At 38.8% G+C, this 25,106-nt stretch overlaps 1 protein-coding gene across 2 annotated transcripts in view; it reads right to left on the bottom strand.

Moving 5' to 3' along the window:
- Positions 1 to 24,739, bottom strand: part of CCNI (cyclin I) — a 45,606-nt gene extending 20,867 nt beyond the window's left edge. The window contains exons 1-2 of one of the 2 annotated variants that reach the window (XM_056803253.1): positions 24,226 to 24,739; positions 5,092 to 5,248 (exon numbers count right to left, since the gene is read on the bottom strand). In XM_056803253.1, the coding sequence (XP_056659231.1) occupies positions 5,092 to 5,205 (114 nt within the window). In that variant the 5' untranslated portion in view covers positions 5,206 to 5,248; positions 24,226 to 24,739. The remainder of the gene's footprint in view (positions 1 to 5,091; positions 5,249 to 24,225) is intronic. The other variant, XM_056803254.1, reaches the window with a different exon arrangement.
- Positions 24,740 to 25,106: the final 367 nt, after the last annotated feature.

Raw genomic sequence — 25,106 nt, 5'->3', positions numbered from 1 at the left:
CAGTTCTAGAATAAATCTTTCAACAATTGGTCACAGAAGGCAGGCTAACTGTTAGTAAATTTTTATCGGTTTACTTAAGTAATATAATACTATTTTACTAAACTTACTTTATACACATTTTTAAATTGAACAGTCAACCCACTTGAGATCTGAACAGAAGCCTCATAACTAGACTGTAATCTCCTTGAGGGTAGCTCAAATATAAGGGGGGGAGGGGGAGAGGGCAGCAGGGGTTACAGGACAGCAATGTCTCAGCAGGTACCCCTTCCAGAAGCCAGTGATCGGAAAATTTCTTTAAAAATGAAAGTGGGAAAAGGTAAACAGGACAGAAATATTAAAAAAAAACAAACATTCAATAAAGTTAAACTGTTTACATACTTAAAAAAAAAAATAAAGATAGTAGGTTACAGTGTAACTAGTACTGGTTCTGGGATCAGAGGCCTTGGGTTCAAATCCATCCTCTGAAGCTTACTTCTTGTGTGACCTTGTGCAAGTCACTGAACCATCCTGAGCCTACATTTCCTTCTCTGTACAATGGGGTACTGGGCTAGAAGGCATTCTTTGCACTCTTCTCTAGCAACCTGCCTTCCGTGACTGTATGATGCCAACTCAAAGGGTCTCAAGAGCAGGACTAAATTTTCAGTTTCTTCATCTGTAAAGCAAGCATTAAATGATATGTGTAAGCCTTTAGTACTGTCCCTAAATGAAAATGAGAAATATAAATGATATCAACAAAATTAGATTTTAAAAGTTAATAAGTATATTCCTCTGTAAAGAACATAGTCCTCAGAGACTCTCTAAGCAAAGGCTAGATGGAGAGCACTCAATCAGGGGTGATACCCCATTGTTCTTACAGCTCTGAGATTCCATGATTAAATGTCACTGAAACCTGTTTAACACAGCTGATAGTAAAGAATGAATCAAAAAGTGGCCATTAAGCACTAAGATAAAAATAAAAAAGCTAAGTAATGGCAGTCAGGAGCTCTCCTGGAACAAACATTTCAATCAGAGAAACAAGGACCATATGAGCTACCCACACACAGCACAAATCCCACTGAGGAACCAGGGTTCTAGAATGGGAATGAGAAGTGTAAAAATGGAGACTTGAATCCAGGACTTCAATCCCCAGAAGTCCTTGCTCCACCCCCAGAATGCTTTGTAATATCACTGAATTCTCACCTGGGCCGAGGGCGAGATGGGGTATTTAACCTGGTTGTAAAAAGGCTCAGGCCCGTTTTTCCTACTCCGCTTGGGAGCAGACGCGCGCGGCTCTCCACCTAGCAGGCAAGATGTGAGTGGTCGTGAATAGGCTCTTTGGGCCTAGACACGTGCCTCTCTTACTTCTATTTTCTTTATATTTTAATCTTCAATAAACCTCTAAAAATATAGACTTGCAGAGAGAAACTAATTTCTACCTCTATCAGTTTCCCCCCCTTTACAGAAGGAAGGTGGTCAGAGTTGTTAAGTAGGTGATTAGGAAGAAAGAAATGAAGGGAAAGAAGCATGGGCAAGAATTCTTAAAGTCATATCCAGAGAGAAGAAGTCACTATTGGGGAGACCCAGGTTTGAGGCAAAGTGTCTGGTAATGTCTGGAATATCTTGATAAGGAACAACAAGAACTGGACAAAGTGTAGAATGTGTGAAAAGGAAAAATGCTACTCTGCCCATTTAGGGCTAATGAATAGAAGAGACTGAAACCCCATAGCTTTCAGGTCTTTCTTTTGAGTCTTTGGACTATGTAGCTAAAGATGTTATGTATTATTAGAATCTCATTTACAAGTCTAACAAACTCAACTAAAAAGATATTAAATATAGGTTAAATGAGAAAGATGTTTGTACTAATCAACTGGCATTTTTCCTAGATGATGTAGGTGGTCTTCTAAGTTATTAGTGATTTTATGTATGAAAGTAAATAATTCACTTTTGACATATATCCTTGGTATCTCATTAAAAGGAATTCTATTCTATGAATTCTGATGATCTGGACTGCTTTTCTGTTTGAAAGTGAAAAGTCTGTGGGGCCTTCTGACTGGATAAAGTGGACTATGAAAAGATTTCAAAATTACCAGTTTAAAATTAATTCTGAAGACTTAGATAGAATCACAATCCACAAATCTTCAGGGACAACTGTGCAGTTGTAAATGAATCACAACTGTAATTAAGTACTCATACTAATAAAAGCTACACTTGTGAGATAGAGCAGCTTTTTTTTTTTTTAAATAGATGAATCAATTTTTTTGATACGCTCTTGGGAAAGTAATCACTAGAGCAAAGATCCATCCTACCTCCTTGTTACAGTTAGATTTTAATCCAAGAAATTGCTTTTAAAATATATACTATATACTAATATAAGACTAATTTAAATTTAAATATAATATAATACAAATGAACTAATTATCTCAGATTCTGCTTTTCCCCCCTGAAAGTAAAGGCATTGATGTGGACTCGGAAGAAGCCAAGGAACTCCAACGGGGCCAAACAGTTTTCAAGTTTGGTTGATTCTATCTTTACAGAATTTCTCAGATATACCTTTCTCTCTACTCACAGCCAATTCAAGCCTTATCACTTTTGGCTGGATTACCAAAATATCCTTCTAGTCCCTGTTTCTCAAGTTTCTCTAATCCAACCTCCACACAGGGCCAAAATATCACTAGATATCCTCTAACTACTCTCTTCCCCAATTCAATACACTCTGATGGCTCCCTATTTCCTCAAACATCAAAACCAATCAGTCAGTCAACAAATATTAAGCATTTATTATGCACTAGGTACTGGAAATATAAAGGAAGGCAAAAAGAGTGCCTGCCTTGCAAGAGTCCACAGTCTGGTGGGGAAGATAACATGTAAATAATGATATACCTACAAGATGTAGATGCCATGTAAATGGAAAGGAATCAGAGGAAAGACACTGAGACAGGCACCAGAGAGGCCTCCTTCAGAATGTGGAGTTTGAGATGAGCTCTAAAGGAGTACAGAGAGCCAGAAAGCAGATAGAAAAAATTCCAGACATAGGATACAGCCAATGAAAAGGCTGAGTGTCAAATCATTAGATCTGGCAAATGAAGAAATCACTGAGAACTTCAGAATGCAGTCTGAGCTGAATCAAAATGCAGAGGGTTTAGAAATAAGTGAGAGGATTGTGGAAAAATCCAATGTAATGGACTTTGCTATGAGTAGTAATGCAACAAGCCAGTCCTAAAAGACTTATGTAAAAGAATGCTATCCACATTGAAAGAGCTATAGGAGTAGAAATGCAAAAGCAAAATATATGACATCACTTATCACATGTATATATGAGTATGTGATTTGGGGTTTAGGCTATAAAAAAATCTCTCTATAGCAAAAATGAAGAATAAGGAAATAGGTGTCAAGTGATACCATTTGTACAACCCAGTGGAACTGCTTGCTGGCTCTGGGAGGGGAGAGAGTAGAGGGGAGAGAAAGAAAATGAATCACATAAACATGGGAAAATATTTAAAAATTTTATAAAATAATTTTTTAAAATGAGAGCAGAGGGAAAGAACATGAATCATGTGACCATGGGAAAAAAAATATATATATATTTTTAGGTGAGAAAAGTGAAGGTTCCTAGTGTACATGGTTTGATTTAGCATCATATATAAAAGTTATTATAATAGGAATAATAGGGATTAATATAATGCACGTACCTCACAGGGTGGTGGTTCTTCTTTTTCTAAACCCTTATCTTAAAACACTTAACCTTAAACACTTAAACTAAAACCTTAAAACACTATTTAAAGGCTACCTATTATTCCTGGGAGGATATCTTGTGTGCTTATACGTATAATTTATATAAGGACACTTGCATTCTCAATATGTACTACAATTTATACTTGTTCAATTGGACATACTACAAAACCTAGCCTTTCAAGTTATTACAAATCTGCTATAAAGTCATAAATGAGTTATTTGAAATCAAGTTCTTGATGGGAAACAGTCCCCATGAATAGTACCGTTTCTATGGGAAAACAAGCTATACCTCATGGTTTCTAGGAATGTGTCAAAAGCAGGTATCTATAGAAAAAAAATAACAAATTAGGAGTCAGGAAATCTGGGTTCTGGTTCCAATCCTGACAGTCACTTGCTATGTGTGATTTACTACATGTAAGTCATTTGACCTTCTAAGTCCGTCTATTCATTCTCAAAATAGGGAAGCCACTCACTTTACCGAGTACAGGAAAAGAAAGCTGTTTTGTTTTGTTTTCCAGTTGGGGAAATAGAAATAGTAACAGAAAAGAACGGGTCTTTCCATGAGACTTCTTCCCTTTGCTGAACAAAGCTAAGATTCTAACCATTCTTAAATGCTGACAAGGATGCTTATATGCACCCTTATACTTGATCACACCTATAAATCTGCATGAAATAGTGAACATTTCTAGTAAACTAATTTCTGTTGTACATAATACTGACAGTGCCTTCTGTAAGACTTACTATTACCGGGAGAGGAGGAACACAGGAAATAAGGCTCTGTGTTTCAAAGGTTATAGCCATAGGAAGTTCAAGGAGTCATAATGCTTCACTGGCAGAGCATCAATTTTGTTTTAGTTAAGAGGAACAAATTCTTAAGTCCTATCCTGAAGCATCTCTCTTAAGAGCATGAAAATATATATTTTTTTAAATAGCCTATTTAACATGTATAATCCAGTGGAATTGCTTGTCAGCTCCAGGAGTGGGGAAGAAATAAGAAATGAATCATGTAACCATATTTAAAAATAAAATTATATTTAAAAATAAATAAATAGCTATTTAACCACAAAACTAGGAGAAAATTACTCTCCCTTAGATGGTTCTCCCCATCCCTTTAGGAGGTTATCAAAATTTGAGGCAGCAGTGCCTACCTAATCTCTCTTCTAATACTAACCCTAACCTTCTTGTAGGGTGATTGCCTGGCTTCAGGCTGGCATCCCTGCTGCCTTCCTCTTCCTTCTTTCTCTTCCTCAACTTCCTGATTTTTGAGCCTCAGCCTTCCTTGCTAAAGAACTCCTATCCTTCTTGATATCACAGTGATCTTGGTTCCTTCTTTAATAAATTGAAGAGAGAAAAAAAAGTAAAGAAAATCAAAATGTTTACCTGATTGGTAGATATTTTGAGCACATTAACCTTCCACATCTGGGCTTCCCTAGAGATTGCCATCTCCAGAAGGAAAGATAATCTCTGATTTTCCAAGAGGCCTGGAAACTTCATGATACCCTCTGGATCTGCCTGCCACCCAACTTTACACAGCTACCTGTAAAATACGAAAATAAAATAAAACAATGCTATACTTGCAATTGCAGAATATATGAAGCCATAAATAAAATAACTTGATAGCTAAAAGACAACCCATAAAGTATAAGTCAGGGAAAACAAGGAAAAAGAATGGAGAAAGTAATAGCATTTTTACAAACGTAATTAAGATCTGAATTCAATACCTTTCAAAAAAACATAACATTTTAAGTTCATTGGCTTGGCATTTAACCCCCCCATCCCAACTCTTCTTCCACACATTCAACAAGACTCCAACCTATCTTTCCAACCTTATTTCACATGCTCTATGTCCTACCAAACTACATTACTAGAACAAAAAGACAGACAATTTTTCAAAAAGTCCAAGTACACACAAGCCAGGGTGGGTGGAAAGCAAAACTTAAAAGTAGTCTGTTATCACATCAGGAGAAAGGGCTAGAATAATGCTCAGGCAACCCACACCAGATCCAACATCCATGAAACCACCACTCAAGCCACATCAATAGAAAAGACCAGGAATCAGGGAAGCAAAGTACCTAGGGGTCATGCAGAAAAGCCAAACACTAACACAATCAACAACATCTATATCTGCTATGTCAGAGTCACAAGAGACAGAGCCAATTTGAACTTGGGTTCAAAATTGTATAAGAAGTGCCAAGACCAAAATCCAATTCAAACTACCACAAAACAGAGTCAAAATCCACGAATTTCTACACCAAATAGGACCTTGTCTTAAGGCATCTCACACAGGAGCAGGAGGGGCCTACCCATACCATTCCAAAGAACAAAGTCCAATCCAGGAATTGGGGTTAGAAATTAGTTAACGAAAGAATATTTCTAATACAATGAAAGAATACTATGAGAGAAGCCCAAGAGGTAAACTCAGAAAACAATGATTCCAAAATAACTCAATTATATGCCTACAAAACTGATAACTTAGATGAAGATGCCTATTTGTAAAAACACAAAATGTATGGAACAAGAGAATGAGAAATAGATTATTTAAATAACTGATAACAGGCCTCCTCTTTTTTTTAGAAACAGGTCATAAAAAAACAAAACACACTCCTAACTAGATGAACTTACAAATGAAACGTATCAAGGAAATTAATTTCATTATATAAATTCAAGGGGGGGGAGGGAACGATCCTTTAAAACTCCTATGCTATAATTATGGTGCTGATATCTAACCAAGAGTGAGAAAATTACAGATCAATGCCCCCTAGAGAATATGAAAACACACAGCAACATTTTTAAAAATTATAACTATAACCAGATTGGATTTAAACACAAATGCAGGTCTGTCTAGTTCTTCCTGAATGCAAGAAGGTATAGGAATGAAGAAATCTGAATAGCCCAAGACAGCAACACGAAACCTGAAAAAACATGGATTGGAATCCAGATAGGTCCAAGTCTGGCACTCTTAATCACTCCCATGCCAAGTCACGTGCAGAAGTATAAGAGATTTGTGAAAAGTGAATTAGCCAATGTAAAAGGGGGTGAACACAAACAACTTTGTTACACCCAGACCTAAAAGAAAGGAGTGCGAAAGTAAGTAACAGAGGAATATAAGTAGGGAAAAGACTATAACCATCAAAGATTGCTCAGAAGGAAGAAAACTCAGTTAAGAACCTAAGAGTTCAAGTGATAAATCAAAAAGGAAGATATTAAAACATAAGGGATGCTAGTTTCCAGGACATCTAAGCAACTTGAAAATATATCTAAATAAAAATTTCAAGACAAAGGAAAATGAAATGAACACTTCATGAGGAGGAAATTGGGAATTTCCAATAGCATATATAACCACAGTAAGCCAGTCTTGAGTAGTTAAAAGAAAAATTAGACTCTTGAAAGAAGAACTTATAGCCTGCATTGTAGAAATAATTAGCAGAGAAAAAATAATAACAAAATTTATCTAGAAGAACAAAAGATTAAGCATTAATGAAATGAATGAAAAATGAAAAAAAAATATGAAAGAAGGTAGCCAGATTTCAAAGTAGTAATCATCAAAACAGTACAATCTGGTACTTGGCTAAGGAACAATACTAGATCAGTGTAATAGATTAGGTACAAAATAAATAGTAGCAAATGACCATAGTAATCTAATGCTTGATAAACCGAAAGGTTCAAGCTTTAGGGACAAGCAGTCATTATTTGACAAAAATTGCTGGGGAAACTGTAAAGCAGTTTAGCAAAATGTGGGCACAGACCAACTTCTTGTACTATATGTCAAAGTAAAGTCAAAATGGGCAAATGATTTAGAAATAGTGATAGCATAAGTAAACTTAAAGGAGCATGGAAAATGTTACCTGTCAGATCTATGGATAAGGGAAGAACATTTTGTGACCAAATAAGTAATGAGAGGATTTTAGGAAATAAAAAGGGTAATTTTGATTTTTAAAAAGTATGTCTCTGAAATCATATACAATGAGGATATATGTAAAAAGCAAAGATGCCAAACTCTCCCTGCCATTATTTTATATAGTGCTAAAAAATATAACAATAGCAATAAGACAAAGAGAAAGAAATGAAAGGTATGAAGATCAACAGAAGCCATTGTAAAAATCCTTGTTTTAAGGACCAGTAACTGAGTAACTCAGTGGATTGAGAGGCTGACCTGGAAACAGAAGGTCCTAGGTTCAGATCTGACCTTCCAGCTATGTGATCCTGGGCAAGTCATTTAACCTTCATCAACTAGCCCCTACTGCTCTTCTGCCTTGGAGTCAATACTTAGTATGGATTCTAAGACAAAAGGAAAGGATTTTTTTAAATCAGCATTTGCTGATGATAGTTGGAAAGTTCTAGAGAAGGTAAAGCTACTACTGTGTGATTGGCACATGGAAGATGTTTATTTATTGATTGAAATGATTGACAGCTTCAGTAAAGTTTCAAGAGCCAAAATAAATTCACAAAAACTAACAGTATTTCTATATAATTTTAAAAATTAGAGGCAAAAAAAGGAGGGGAAATCCCATGCCAAATAACTACAAAATGCATAAGATTATCTTGAGGGATCCATCCACTAAAGAACATAACATACTTATGCAGATTAGATTACAAAGTGCTACTTTTTTTAAAAACCACACATTCTTTTTATTGTTAAGTCATAAAGAGGTATCAAAATTAAAAGAGCAAAATTATAAGATACTTAATGTTACTACTAAGAGAATTGAAGGAAGTGGGAAAGGGACTAGGCACAGGGCAGAAGAACATGGGAACAACAGTGAACATGTGCTGAAAGATACTAAAGGAGAGGATCTGGTGAAAAGTTAGATCAAAGACAAGTGCCTAGATAAAGAAATAATGGGCAAGAGTTCTAAAATCACAACATGTGCTTAAGAGTTGTCCTCTCTATTGGCGCTATCTCTGTCATCCTGTCCTCTCCTTCTTCAGCTTCTTTTTCATCATCCCTGATCAACTCCAGCTGTTTGTTTGCTTTGCTCTTTCTCAAATTTGTCCAGGCTATCCAATAAAGAATGTACTTTCTGTTTTATCTGGGTCAACTCCTTAATTGTCTGAAGATCATCACCTTTCAAATTTGTCAGATTTGGATGAAGAGCCCCACTGCCCACTCTTGGAATTAAAGTCACTTTTGCTTCTGTGGGAAGTGTTTCCTGACACACACTGGCGTTTTGATGGCACCACTGCTCAAGTAATGGGAGGTGGTGATGGTACACATAGCTGTACATCCTGTCATAATAATCTCATTGAGAATCATAATCCAAATCAAAAGAAGAGCTGAATAGAGGGGACAGAAAAGGGTGGTACTGACCCGTAGATGCTCCAGAATGCTTCACACCTGCTTTCCCCTTGGTTCACTTTTGGCTCTTTGGTCAGATTTAATATCTAGTACCTGGCCAGTAATCATTCTGCCATCTTCTGCCATAGTAGCACAGGTGTTTCACTCATTAACATACTGAACAAAGGCAAACCCCTTATGAATAAAGCAGCCCACAATCTTGCCATACTTTGAGAAAATGGCCTAAATTTTTTCATTTTTATTTAATTAACTAATTTGGAACATTTTCCCATGGTTACATGATTTAGGTTCTTTCCCTCCCCTCTTCCAGAGCCAACAAGCAATTCCACTGGGTTTTACATGTATCATTGTTCAAAACCTATTTCTATATTATTACTATTTGCAATAGTGATCATTTAAAGTCAACATCCCCATGTAGACTCTAAATGATCACCCTAGTGCAAATATCAATAATATGAAAATAGGTCTTGATCAATAGCACATGTAAAACCCAGTGGAACTGTGTATCAGCTATGGGAAAAAATGTTTTTTCTACTCCCACAGTTCTTTCTCTGGATATGGATAGTTCAACATCAGTCTTCTTAACAACCAGTGTTGAGATTCCCAATGAAGACACAGGGAGTTCATGAAACAGGTGACATTGCTGGCTATGGTGTTTGATGGCAAGGATCAGAAAGTCACAAGTGCAGCTGAAGATCAAAAAAATCTCACTGGTGGAGAGAGGGAGAAAAGGTTGGGTTCTGAATCTTTACCTCCCCAATCAGTAAAGAAACAGACTGCTGCTTCAGATCACTTCTTCAACCACTACTACTATATCTCCATCCCCATTTCCATCTCCTCACAAAATGACCCTGTGTCTCATCCTACAAAGTGCTTCTTAAAAAGAGATACTTGACAGAATTTGATTAATAATAAAATTCTTTGGTGAAATAAAAGATCTAAAATATCAATGAAAACAATGGGGAAAAAGTTAGCTGCATTAAGAAGTCATCAAAACCATTTGGTATTGGGTAAAATAAAGAATTAAGGCAATAGAACACATTAGACAAGGAAGAAAAAGACACCATAGAATTTAATCATTAAATTGGAAAATATAATCTGCTTAAGGAATTCCCTACTGTTGGGGAAAAATAAAAAAGCAATTTGGCAGAAATTAAGTTTAAACCAATACCAAGACCTTTTAGAGATGGCAGCCCTACCCCCCCAGACCAAGTGCTGTGCCCCTCCCCTTACCCCAGGCAGGGGAGGGAGGAAGCACTCCCATTGGGCTGCTGGGCAGTGGCCAGTGATGAGAAGCTGATGAGAAGCCTGTGTGGAAATAGGGAGAGGAGTGCCCCCAGTGCTCTCCCCTCTTCTCCAGCTACCTGCCAGTTATGAATTCTGCTCCCCTCAAGCCTAGCTCCCCTCCAACCCCACCACAGGAATCACTTTCACCAGACTCAAATGGCTGCCATCTGCACAGCCTGCTCATGCAGCATGTAAGCTCTCCCACCCCAGGGGAAGGAGGAAGTGCTCCCATTTTGGGCTACCGGACAAAGGGGCAAGGGAAGTGAGAAATGTCCTCAGGTGCAAGGGGGGGAGGGTTCTTATTTATTTTTATTTTTTACCTTTCCATTGGGCCGGAACCAATTATCTTGTTTTACCATATAATTATTATCAGTTCAATAGTGAATTTGATTAATGTGCCTACTTCACCAAATTTCTCATTCATATTAATTGGGAACTACCAACATTCCACTCAACAGGGAAACAAAAGGAAAGTGGAGGAGGGGGAGTAAGAGAATTGGTAGATGAAAAGAAGTATCAGTCCTAAGCAAAAGGAACCATACAGAGTAAATAGCTCTTGAAGAGGGTTTAAACAGAAGGAAAGATCTTAACCTGTCATTGGGCTCTGGGCAAGGGAAAAGGAAGAGATGCAGAAAAGAAAACTATTAACTGCATCAATCCAGGAGTCCTGGTGCTGAACACACACATTCCTTCCTCTCTCACCATCATCTTCTCTTTTCATAAAGAGCACAGAACATCACCATGACTAGTCTCAATTCCAGAAGATGGATGGTACCCTCCTGATTGGAATGTGATGGACTCAAGGTGAAAAAGGAGACATGGATTTTTGGATATGTCACTGTATGGATATTTTGCTTGAGTCTACCTATTTGTTACAAGGTTTTCCCTCCTTTCTCTATTTTTAAATGAGAGGAGATGATGAAAAATAATGACAACTGTGTGAAGTGAGAAATTAGTGTACTATTCTCCATAAGAAGCTAGTAAAGCTGGTCCCTCCAAGAGAGCATTCCTTGCAGGACAGGATTACCCCATCCCATTCAGAATACAAAGGTCTCTTAATTACCTTTGGCTTGAACCAGTTGTCTTTACTATACAAAGTGGTTTTGGGGGTTTGGGATGTGTCTTTTGAGTTGGTACTTTAAAAAAGTTTAAAACTGTAGTCGAGTGGTTAAGGAATATGTTTTATAAACCAGAGGCCTGGCTAACAGCCTCTTCCTTGTTCTACAACCCCTTTTCCCAGTTCTTTTCACAAACAACCCTTTGCTGTTTTAATTTGCATTCAAAGGTGAGAGAACAGGTGGGCTAGAAGCTCTGGGAAACACAATAGTGTCTAGTCTGAGGTAGCAAACTCCCAATCAGCCCTGCATCCAAAAAGTATCATAAACTGTTCTGAGTTTGTATGCAGATTAAAACCTGATTCTGACCATTGACCATTTGTGAAAAAGGTTAATTTGAAGGATACCTCCTTCAGGAAGGCTGGACCATGACCAGGGTGAATGTGTCAGGATAATGTAACGGTTGTAGTTTCCTATAAATAAGGAGTTTCTCTTAAGATGGGGCTTTTTTTTGGGTCTTTTTACCTTTCTTTTAGCCTTTTTCTTTCTCTCTCAATAAAGTGTTGCATTTGAAATGAAGAGTGGCTAAAAAAGGTAAACCTTTATATTTTCAAGGTCCCCTGAAAACTTCCACTTCACACACAACCAAATGAAAAAAAGTTCCAAATCACTAATAGAAAGATGCAAATTAAAGTAACCTAAGGGTAAATCTCACAGCCAACTCACCAAAAGGTAATGGACATATCTCACATCCAACTGGCCAAAAGGTAATGGGCAATTGTTGAAATTATAAATTGCTACAGTCATTCTGGAAAGCCATTTCGAACCATGCTCCCAAAATGACCACACTTTGACTAAGCAATAATACTACTACAGGTCAAAGATAGAAAGGATCCATATGTATAAATAAAGAGCTGCTCTTTTTTTTGTAATAGCCACAAATGAGAAGTTAAAGGAGTATCTAGCACTGAATATAATGTAAAATTGCTGTGCAATAAGAAATGATGAAAAGTTAAGTTTCAGGAAAGATTAGGAAGACCTAAATGAACTTTAAAAGACTTAAGAACTCTAATCAAACAATGAACAATAATTTAGTTGCATTGTATGCCCATTTCCTTACAGAGATAACACACGCGAGAATCAGAATAGAAACACATCTTCAGACATGACCAATGTAGGAACCTGTTTATGCTTCATTATGTGTATTTGTTAAAAATGGTTTTTGTTTTTTTAAATAAGGTGTTGGAAGTAGGAGAGGTTCATCACAACTGCTATGGGACTTCCTTGTCTTCTCTTGATTTCACTTAGATGAAATATGCTTTGGATTGCAAATCATGGGCAACTAGGTGCCAGTCCTGGAGTCAAGAGAACCTAAGTTCAAATCCAGCCTCAGACACTTATTGGGTGACCTTGCCTCAGTTTCCTCATCTTTAAAATGAGCTGATAAGGGAAATGGCAGACCACTTCAGTATCTTTGCCAGGAAAATCCCAAACTGGGTCATGAAAAGTCAGATAAAATCAACACAAGAAAAGATTTTATATATATATACATGCATATATATTACACACATATATATATATGTCATAGGATACATGTAACAAAAATCCAGAAGGGTATTTTCCAGATGTATCAAATTGACATTGTTTCTTAGTGCCACAAACTTTATAGATTTATCAGCTAAGTAGGGATTTAAATGTAAAATCTGGATATACAGCTCAAGAGGTTCAGGATTTCTAGAAACTAAGAGAGGCAGTGTGCCCTAGAAGGTAGAGAAATACACTCAGAATAAAAAAGATCTGAGTACAAGTTTTGCTTCTGCACACAGCTTATGGTTGTGTAAGCCTGACAGGTCACTTCATGTCTCAATGCCCCAGAAAACTCTCCAAGAAACTAGAAATGTTCCTATTATGCACTGATATATTTTCCTAACTCAGAATTCCCTACACCAATCAAATCATTGATCCAGACCCCCCCCCCAAAAAAATATGTATGCCTTAAATTGAGAAAAGAGAAGAAAAGTATGTTTAACTCAATTAAATACAAATATTAAGAATTAAACCAAGATTCTCTCTCTTTCTTGGAGTATCACCAGGATTATTTGACAACATGAGGAATCCTAAAAGTCTTTACAGTTGTTAAAGCTGAAAATTGCACTAAGACTTGTGGCACACCTTGTATAATACAGACCTCTGGTTGTGATTTGGGGGAGGTATACCATGGCAGATCATTATCATTACTATGATCAAGCTCTCACCAGTTTTCAACAAAAAGAATTGAGAATTGTACTAAAGAATGTGCATGACATGTAAAACACAGTGGAACTGCTCAATGGCTATGGGGGGGGGGGGAGAAAGGGAAGGGAAAGAACATGAATCATGTAACCATGGAAAAATATCCCAAATTAATTATGTAGATGTGTAGATTTTATGAAGACAGTGAAACTTTTAATAAGCTGCCTCCAAATTTTAACTTCTTTACAAGATCTATCCCTTTCCCTCTAAGGGGGGGGATTACTTATCTCTTGTGTGGATTACTCCAAAGCAGAAACAGCCACAATCTTTATATACAAAACATTTACACACATATAATCTTTCCCAAATGGTCAGCTATTAGTAATTATATTAAAAGATGCTCCAAATTTCCAAGTGAACTGGAAAGACCTCCAGGAATTGATGCAGAGCAAAATGAGCAGAATCAGGAGAACACTGTACACAGAAACAAACACTGTGGCACAATCAAATGTAACAGACTTTTCTACTAGTAGAAATACAAGGATCTAGGATAATTCAGAGGAACTTATGAGAAAGAATGCTATCCACATCCACAGAAAAGAACTGTGGGAGTAGAAACAGAATAAAAACATGATAGATGACATGGTTCAATGGAGATATGATTTTAGAGTTTTTGGCATTAAAATATCACTCTATTGCAAATCTGAATAATATGGAAATAGGTTTTAAACAGTGATACATGTATAACCCAGTAAAATTGCTCATCACCTCAGGGAGGGGGAGTGAAAAAACATAAATCAGGTAACCATGGAAAAATATTCTAAATAAATATTTTTTTTAAGTTGCTCCAAACCACTAATTAAGGGAAATGCAAAGATGCTAAAAGATGAAAATAATAAATGTTAGAGAAGATAAAGAAAGACACACACATCTTGCTGGTGGAGTTACAAATCACTTTGACAATCCTGAAAAGCTATTTGGAACTTGGGGGGGGAGGGGTGCCAAAATGTCCATACTCTTTGACCCAGATACCCCAAAGAAGTCAGAGAGAAAGAAAAGTTCATGTTCACAAAAATATTCATAGCAAACCTTTTTGTAGTTGCCAAGACCTGGAGAAAAGGTATTATCCATCAACTGAAGAATGGCTAGATAAGATGTGATGTATAAAAGTACTAGAATAAGAGTAATAAGAAACAACGAACAAGGCCAATACAGAGAAACATGGAAAAACTTAGAAAATGCACTCATTTTAAGTGAAGTAAGCAGAGTCAGGAAAACAATAGACACAATGACCACAACTTTATTTTTTAATTCATTGTTATAAAAGATGGCTCCCTAGGAGGCAGGAAGAAGAGGGATATAAGGGACAAATCTAGATGTTAAAAAATAAGGGGCAGAGGAAGAAAGTTACAGCATTTCTGCAAAAAACCCACCAAAATGAAATGGGGAAATTCCATTAAAATAAATACAGCATGAACTTCATATTTAATCAGAAAAGAAATAAATAAGATTTCAAAAGAGATAATTTCCATGATATAAAATTAGCTTCAGGAAGGAAAACAAAATTAATGCAGCAAGAACTACAAAAGAAGCTAGCAACTGAGGAGATAAAAATCAAGCAGTTCTGATAAAAGTCTGATAATCACATCATCTAGAGACACAAATATCTAAGCCTAAAAGTCATTCCTAGTAGACAAGTGGTCAAAGGATATGAATTGTTTTTTAAATCAGCCAAGATCTGCCTTCTCCCCTAATAGCGACCATGAGAAAAACAAAATTCATTACAAAAATGTATACTCAAAACAAATTTCCACATTGGACATATCCAAAAAATATTTGTCTCATTCCACATTTCAAGTTTTTCTCTTTCTTTTTCATCATTAGTATTCTGGAATCCTAGATGGTCATTACCTAGATAGTAAGAGTTTAACACATTAGTATTCCATCATCTTAAAATACCATAACTTGTTTATCCATTCAGGATATAAAATGTTGCCCCCAAAATGCAAACAATTAAAAAAATAGGAAAAAAGTAATAGTTAACATAAATGCCAAGAGAAATTTTGGTGATATAAAAACAAAAGATGTCAATAATAAAATGAAATTTTTGAGAAATACAGATTAAAAACTTTGGAATATCATTTCACACCCATCAAATTTTCAAAAAAGAAATTATCAATTTTGGAGGAGTCATGGGAAAAATGTATACTAACACATTTCTGGAACAACTATGATTGATCCAAATTGTTCTGGGACATTACTCACAAATGACATGATAAAAAGTATTAAACTTGATACCCAGAGGAAGCACGTGTTGCCATTGGGAGGGCAATTGACAACAACCTGTCAGTTGCTGACAGGTGCTGGCAGTTGTGGGGAAGTTGGCTGCTGGGAGAATGTTGGCTTTAGCCTTTAGAGGGCTTTTTGACTTTTGGGGTTTGGGCTGTTAGGTTTTTTTCCCTTCTTGAATTTTTTGGGAGGTGGTTGGTCTTTGTTGACAGACCTAATTGGGGTTGAATTAAACACTGAGTGGGTTGGAACTTTGTGGGGTGGTTGTTATTAGTGGCAGTTATAGGCAGTTAGTTATAGGTAGTAGATATAGGCAGTTTTAGATAGTAATTATAGGATAACTAGTATAGACATTAGGAAATTTCCTTCTCTACCTCTTTCCTATATTTCCCTCCTTTACTATATTTATTTACAATCTCTATTTTAATAAAAGTAAATTGTTCATTGTTAAAAACTGCTAGTTTTCTTTTCTCTGGCTTAAAGGGATGATATTAATTTACAACTCTACTATATTCTCATTAAAACCTAAGTTATTAAAAGTTGCTCTCTTATTTTTGTCAAACCCCTATTTTAACACTTACATTTTAGTTGTCAAGCCAGGAAGGAGTTTGACTAATCTTTTTAATCTTCTGATCATTTTCCTTACTTTTTACTGAAACTATCTCTAAGTCAAGTTCCTAGCAGTTAATTCTGTTACAGCTGTTGATACTCAAGTTAAGCAGCACCATCTACTACCAAAGTAGAATTGCGAACAAAATGAACAATTAGATTAAATATGATATTCAGTAGTCTAGTTCAGATAGGGATGCCATTTTTTGTCTATCTAAAATGGCTTATTATCCAACCGAATACTTCACACAATGGCTCTATATAGCACTGTTCTTATCCGTATAGTGAAAGGAGGCTTGGCATTCTGCCTATTCCTCCTCAGGAAGAAACAGAGTAATAATAGTTTGACCTCAAAGCTGAACTAAAAGCTCACCTTGAAGAAAAACTAGAAAATAACTCAAATGATCTGAAAAGAAGCTGGAGGAGAATCTGGGGGATTCTCAAGGCTTATATAAAAGCATTAAGAAAAGCTTGAGAAATCCCCAGAGTAAGAAGAGAGATTTATTACTCAACATTCCCTCATCATTAGAGTTGACTCAGTTTCTGTCCAGTCCTGCTCTATGCATTTCTGCTCATACTCAAATCACCTCAAACTCTTGTCCTAACTATCTCTAAAGCTACCCAAACACCTCCCACCTGACCTATTGTCCCACCGACACACCTCTATGACAACCCAAAGATCAAGCCAAGAGGTAGAAACCAAAAAATCATTGTTACAGGGCTACTCCCTTTAAAAGAAGTACCCGCCTTTAAAAGAAGTACTCACCTTTATAATAAGAGTGGAGATGTAATTTCACTAAGGCATTATACACCCTTTACCCCCCCCCCAAGATATTGAGATTCAAGCAAAATGCCCCTTCTTTTGAGGATGAGCCAATTGTGATTATTAAAAAGCTAGAGAGCATTTATTGCACATATTATCTCAGATGGATATTGAAAATTTGCTCCAAGCTTTTTTGACAGAGAAAAATAAAATCATCTCTCATCTTATAACAATCCAGCCAGTGGTTGCTATATAATTTTCCTTTGTGGGTTATAAAGGAGAAGGGAGCCTGAGAAAAACGGGTGATAATTAAAGACTCAAATTGATATGGGGAGCGGCGCTAGATCCTTATAATATTTTCCTTTGAAAATTAATTAAATGAAAATATGAGAAATAAGAGAACATGTGGAAGTAAGAATTCCAAGATAGAAAGCACGTGGCCAAGAGTGGCGCTAGGAAAGATAGAGAGATAGAAAGAAGAACTCCAAGGTTGCAGGAATCAAGAGGAAGAGTAGCACCCCTCACCCCAGCATTTATTGTGGATTGAGAAGTGATCAATGAATATATAACATAGCACATAGGTCTTAACATTGGTTGAATAAACAATGACAAGATCAGAGGAAGTGGGGATTCACCTGACATGTGCTTTTCAAAGGAATGTGGTTTTGACAAGGTGAGGGCTAAGCCTTTGTGGCTTAGGCTCAGGAATTCTCCTGCCCTTAGAATTGTCTATACATTGATCATTAACTGATCTGATCAACCATACTTCCCAGATGCCAACATGCCTGGTATGCTACACATCTCAATCAGTGTTAGAAACTAGACCTGAAGATGTTTTTAAACTGGAGAAGAAAAACTTTAGCAGGGTTAAGACAGCTGTCTAAAAATGTATGATGGACTATTTTATAAAAAGGAATTCGACTGCCATTACTGGATCTGTAAAGGACCTACTTGTTAAAAAATATTTATAGCTGCTCTTTTTGTAGTGGCAATTGCAGAATGGCTGAACAAATTGTGATACATGTTGGTAATGGAATACTATTATATACTATAAGAAATGATAAATAAGATGATTTGAGAAAAAGCTGGAGAGAGCTGTGGGAGCTGATGCAGAGTGAAATACACAGAACTGAGAGAACACTGCACAGTAATAGCAATATTGCAATTATCTGTGAAAACTTGGCTACTCTCAGCAATATAAAGATCTGGGACAATCCTGAAAGACTTATAACAGGGAATGCTGTCCACCTCCAGAGAAAGAACTGTTGGAAGCATCTTTCACGTCAGTGTATTTTTGGTTTTATTTTGGGGTTTTGGTTATGTATTATGTGCTCTTACAACAATGACCAATATGGAAGTGTTTTTTGCATGACAATTTAAAAAAGAAAAAAAAGGAATTAGACCTATTCTATGTGCCTTCAAAAAAACATTGTAAGGTGGGCTGTTACATGTTAGCCAACTTAGAATTCAATAAAATAACATAACAGAACTATATCAAAATCCAATGGACTACTTCCTGATGTGATAAGCTTCCTGTTATTTGGAAGTGTTCAATGATACATGTGTACTGTTCACAGATTTAGAACTGGACAGTTACCTTCATCCCCTTATTTTACAGATGAGGAAATAAGAGACCCAGAGAGATGAAGTAACAGGTATTAGAAGCAGAGCTTCCTCTGCTCTGGACTAGGTATGATTCTAAATACAGTGCTTTTCTCCCTATACCCACATTACTCCCATTGGGCTGCTGGGCAGAAGGGTGGTGGATGTGAAAAAATATCAGCAGGTGTGGTGAGGAGGATGAAGGGAACAGATCTGCCTAAATTCCTCTACCTTTCTAATGGCTAGGGGGTGGAGGGGACTGTGCCCACAGAGAGCTCTCTGCATGCCATAGGCTCACCATTACTGCCTTAAGACAATACTGAGTAAAAATAAAAAAACAATGTATAGTTTTAAAAAGGAAAGAAAAACAAAAAAGTAATTAAAAAAAACAACTCATTCCTACTTAAAGCAATGCCAAGGGTGTTTTATGACAAGAAGCACCTGTGTAAGCAGTAAGCACTCAAACTGTCATCCTCCCCTCTAACCCTACCTCCCCTTGAAGTTAACCTGCTTAAGGGATTTCATTTCTGTTTCTATACCTGTTGGCTATGGAATTTAATACCCAGAGTCAATTGTGAAAAGACCTTGCAAACTGAGTTCAAAGATCTTTGCTATTATATAAAACTCATAACAAGTAGTCAAATAGAGCTCATAAATGGAGAGAGAACTTGGCCTTCCCTTTGAAGACTCTCCTTTTTATTCATGCCCTGATCCAGCCATGGCTTGCAATCGTCTACCATGCCTCTGCACAAGCTGATTTATCCTCCCAGGTCTGAAATGTAGTTCTTCCCTTCTTCTCTTAGAAATCTGTTTTTTTCAAGGTTCAGTTTACCTGCCACTTCTTCCTGGTCTTTCCTGGCTAAACCCTCCCTAGGTGTTATACTCTTCTGAATTTATTATGTAATTTATTTATCTGTATATATGTTGTGCCCTATAGACTAATGCAAGTTTTTTGAAGCTAGGAGTGATTTTTGATTTATGTTTAAAAAGTGGGGAAGCACTTATCTAAGATTCCAAATTGAGTGAGAATTAGAAAGGGTCTGAACAAAAAAGGGCTATAAACAGTAAATGGTATTCCCTCTCCATGGCAACAAATGGTCTACTCTCAAGAACTTTTGTTTCCAAAGTATAAATACAGCCAAACCTCAAACACCAAAAATCTACAACCCCTAGGTTATTGATCACATTTCCATTAAAAAGCAGTCCTTTCCGTTGTCTAGTTCCTTCTTGTCCCTAATTTTTTTCTCCTCATTATCAGCAAGTTAGAAAAACAGGAAATCACATTAGGTATACCTACCTTTAAAATCTTACCACCCTTTTGTGCCCTTTAATCAATACTTCCTAACCTACCCATTTCTTCACTGTCCTTTTTTTTTTTTTTAAATAGTAGGTCCTGAAAAGGAGGTGGGAAAGGATGAGGGATTTGCCTGGGAAAAGGCCTCAGGCTAACCACATACAAGGCCACCAACTGAAAGACTTAGCTGCCCCTTCCCTTCCTACATAACCCTCACCACAATCTTCTGGCCACTTATAATTTGTTTCTATCCAAGAAATCCTCTGCTTTAAACCAGATCACACTATGTGGGGTTTCCTTGGTCACAATATCTCACTTCCCACTTCCATATGCCTTTATGAAGGCTGAACTCCTATGCCTGAAGTCTCTTTCCTTTTAAACCCCTTAAAAAGGCCTTTAGTGTCCCCCTCAACCATTAAGGAATATTTTGTGTGTATTTTATATTCATCTTGTTTTTACTTATGTGCAAAACAATTTCCCAACACAAAGGAAGCTCCTAGAGAGCAAGGCCTGGACAATTTTGTATTTGTCCCCTCAGGCTACTGCCTAAAGCAGTCTTGGCAGATAAAAGGAATAGGGATAAGGACTGCATCCAGGTTTCCATGGTATAGGAAAACTCCCAGGTGAAAAACTCCCTCTATTAAAGCAGATTAGTGCTTTCTCTGCAACTTATAGCCTTATCTGTCTAGAGCACTTAAGTGTTAAGTGACTAGCAAAAGATCACACAGTCATTTCAGAAGCAAGACTTAAACCCCAGGTCTTCCTGGCGTCAAGCCATGCTGCTTCTCAGGTAAATGTTCATCTATTAATTTAAAAATCTTAGATTTTTTTTTTAACTCTTACCTTCTGTCTTAGAATCAATACTGTATTGGTTCTAAGGCTGAAAAGTGGTAAGGGCTAGGCAATGGGAGTTAAGTGACTTTCCCAGGGTCATACAACTAGGAAGTGTCTGAGGCAAGATTTGAACCCAGGACCTCTCATTTCCAGGTCTGGCTCTCTAACCACAGAACCACCTACTTGACCCCAGTTTCTTTTATTTTTAAGATTTCTCCTTATGGGAAACCAGGATCTATTTTCAAAATAGCAGAGAACAGGTAGGCAATTAAACATAGTTCATTCATTTTGCAGCTTTCCTTCTCAATTCTCCAAAGCTTTAGTGTTTCTGAAATCTTTTAGTTATTATGAGAAAGGCAGCCTTACATGGTGAATAAGGGAGCTGACCTAGAAGTCAAGAAAAATCTGAGTTTTAAGTCCCATTCCAGAAATATACTGGCTGTGTTGTGTGGCTCTGGGCCTAGATTCTAGGCAACTCTCCAAGACAGAGGTTTTTAACCTTTTTTTTTTTTGTCATGGACTCCTTTAGCAGTCTATGATCTCCCCAGAATAGTGTTTTTACAATACATAATATAAAATATATAGGATTGCAAAGAAAAATTTTTAAACCCTTATCTTCCCTTCCATCTTAGAATCAATACTGTGTATTGGTTCTGTAATATTAGAGAGATCCTGTGAGTTACAATGGGAAGCCAAGCAGAAGGAGAGATCAGCTGAAGAGCAGATGAGGAAGGGCAGAGAGAGAAACTCCAACTATCAAGTCTTCCAGCCTGGGAGGGGTTGAGGAGAAAAGGTTTTCCTGGAAGCTGAGAAAGAGCCCATCCATATGGGATCTGTTATTCCTTCTGAGACCCAAAAACACCTCCACTAAAAGTCTTCAAGAACAGCTATCAGAATTCTCAAGGGTTTTTTGGATTTGGACTCACACTGGCCAGAGCCATCCAGATCTTCCCCTGAGATTTCTCTCTCCCTGGCCTGTTCCTAGACTCCTGGGCAGAATTTTTTTGGGGGGGAGGGGAGGAAGCCTGCCAGAGGAGTTTCCTACTCCCCACTTTCCTTGCCTACCTCTCCTTCCCTGTGTGAACCCAAATAAATTGTTTACTATTTTTTTAGAACTAGTTCTGATTGGTTTCTGACACTAGAAAAGTGGACAGAAGATTTGGGGAGAATCACATCTCTCCCCAAAAGGGGAAGGTTAGCTCAGGATCCCAGGGATCCAAACTGCCTAACCCGAGGAACAACACCTCTCCTTGATAGTGGGGTGACCCCAGGTTTCTGAAGGGAAGTGACAGTGGGTATCCTCCATCTCCCAGAATTATTCTCTGAGGAGACATAATCCCTCTATCAGGAGGACAAGACTTGGCTACTTCTCCCCCAGAAAAGAGAGGGGACGAAGAATGTTCTCTCTCCCTCTCTCCTTCCATTCCCCCTGTTGCCCTCTACAAATCCTTCTATTACAGTTCTAAGGCAGCTAGTAAGTGTCTGAGGCCACATTTGAACTCAGGACCTCCTGTCTCTGGGCCTGGCTCTCAATGCACTGAGCCACCCAGCTCGCCTGGGAACCAGTTATATCAGAATAAAATTATCAAATTATTCTTAGAAAGCTCCTAGATAGCAGGTTTATATGTTAAGTTGCAGAGAAGGTTCCATTCTGTATAGGTCATAGGAATTTCCTCACCCAAGAAATCACAGATCCAGTCTTTACCCCCTACTTGCTCCCTACCCCAACCCCCATATGGAACACAAAGCTATGATAGACAAAGAAAAGGTACTGTCAAAGTGGTATCACCTCCCAAAGGTGTTGGTGATGTGGTTTTGATTGTTTTAATATAACAAACAGGAGTATGGGGGGCAACTGGGTAGCTCAGTGGATTACGAGCCAGGCCTAGAGACAGGAGGTCCTAGATTCAAATTTGACCTTAGACACTTCCCAGCTGTGTGACCCTGGGCAAGTCACTTGACCCCCATTGCCTAGCCCTTACCACTCTTCTGCCTTGGAGCCAATACACAGTATTGATTCCAAGACGGAAAGGGTTTTAAAAAAAAAAACAGTATGGATATAGGGAAATATGTCAGTAACAAGCATTCGTTAAGAGCCAGTGGCAAGCACAGAGCATACAAAGAAAATCCCTCCTTCTTCCCACACCCAGTCCCCGGCAAAAATAGTCCCTGCTCTCAAGGAACTCCAGTTATAATAGCAATCCTATGTTCCCAGGAAAGTCATAGTACATCGATCTAGCGCCTACTCGGGTAAACCCTAGGGATACAAGAAAAGCAAAAGACAATGGAAAGTAAGACTGAAAAAACTCAGGACATATATAAGATCTAGGCCATGTATGTAAGTCGGAGATCCTCTTAGAGAGAGGGCACTAGCATTCCTGTGTTCCCTTTAAAATAACAAGTACTGCTCCAGCACTTACTTTGTGCTAGGCATTATGCTAAGCCCTAGGGCATACAAAGGAAGGCAAAAGACGGTCAGTGCACAGCCTAGTGGGGAAGGTAACATACAAAACAAGATTCTACGGCCATAAAAGATACAAAGAGGATAATCTGGAGATCATCTTGCAGAAAGGCAGCAGCATTCAACTCAATAAGCATTTAATAAGCGTCAAATGTGCTAAGCACAGGGTATGCAAAAAACTGCTTGGAGTCAGTCCCTGCTCAGAGTCTAAAGGGAAAAAGAACGAAAAATCTTGTTTGCTAACAAGATGTAGAAAGGTTACGTTGGAGATCCTCTTGGGGGAAGGCACTTACATTCTTCCTATATATTTCCTTTAGAGTAAACATAGATCCAGCCCAAGGCCAGGCGCTGGGGACAAAATAAGGCGAGGGGACCATCCCTGCACAATCTAGACACCGTCAGGGTCAGTCGAACCTCCTCCTCAAGGCAAGGCCACGGCAAGGCCGGCGCTGGGCGGACAAACAAAAGCGAGAAGCAGTGGCGCTCTCCGTCCAACCAGGGAGAGAGACTGAGGGCAAACAGCTCCGCCCAGACGGCTTGCAAGGGGTTCCCCAAGTCTGGGTGCAGCTCGAAGCTACAGACAGGACTGAAGAGGATCCTGGACATTTAGGAACTGGAGATACCCACTGAGGAAATCACTGGGGAGGGGGTTGTCTAAACTGGGAAAGGACCTGATCGGGCGAGGGAGGGGGGGTTCTAGCAGCTTCCCTTCCAAACGCTTCCCACGTAGTTCTGTGGGGGGCGTGACCGGTGGGGTCTGTTAAGGGGAAGGGGGGAGGGTAAACGACTCACCTTCCTCTCTTCCGTCTCCTCCTCCTCCTCCTCCTCCTCCCAGGCAGAGCAGTAGGCTTCACGCCGGCGACTGGGGGCATCCGGTGCTCCGCTATCGCCTCATCCTGCCCGGCGCGCGGGGGCCAACGGTCCGTGCCCGTCACCGGCTCAGGCCCATGGCGCCCCCCGGCCCAAGGCCGCCGGTGCCTCTCCTCCTGCCGGGCTGGGCAGGGGTCTCCCTCTCGCCATAGGGCGGCGGGAGAGGGGAAGCGCCTCGACGGGAAGAGGGCGGGGGAGGAAAGAGGGGGAGGGGAGGGGGGACGACCAGCCGAAGCGAGAGCGAAGCTCCGGCGTTCCTCCGCCAACCGGGGACAGAGGGAGGGGGGCGAGGGAGGGGGAGAGAGGGCCTAGGGCCCTGCCCCGCCCCCGCGCAGGGATCCGCGCCACTGGCATCAGCCCCCACCCCAATCCCCCTCCCACCACCCAGCGCCTGACTACAGTTCCTAGCCCCCTCCACCCCGACTGTCGACAGAAAGGGACGAAGATGACGAGAACTGCTGTGAGCAAAGAGGGGAAGCTTCGGGATTCTTTTTCTTTTGTCCTTGGTGCGGAAGGATTTTCATGGCGTGGAGAGTGATTATACAACCGCGATGACGCAAGCCCTTCCTCCCCTCCCAGTCCTCCCCAACCTGCCTTCCCCAAGGGTGGAGGAAAGGGCGCACGCGCCACTGGAGAAAGAACGACGTCATTGGTCATCTAGTCCAGCCCTCGAAGCGAGCAAACAAGGATCTATCTAGCTGTGCTTAGAGTTTGTAGTCAGCCGGGTAGCCCTCGGGGAATTCTGATTTTGTTAAAAGACATAGCGTTTTTCCCCTTCTTCTGAAGTGGTGGAATATAGTAAT

This window comes from Monodelphis domestica, chromosome 6, assembly GCF_027887165.1.
Source record: "Monodelphis domestica isolate mMonDom1 chromosome 6, mMonDom1.pri, whole genome shotgun sequence".
NCBI classification, from domain to species: Eukaryota; Metazoa; Chordata; class Mammalia; order Didelphimorphia; family Didelphidae; genus Monodelphis; species Monodelphis domestica.
This window is presented reverse-complemented; position numbering and strand designations above follow the sequence as displayed.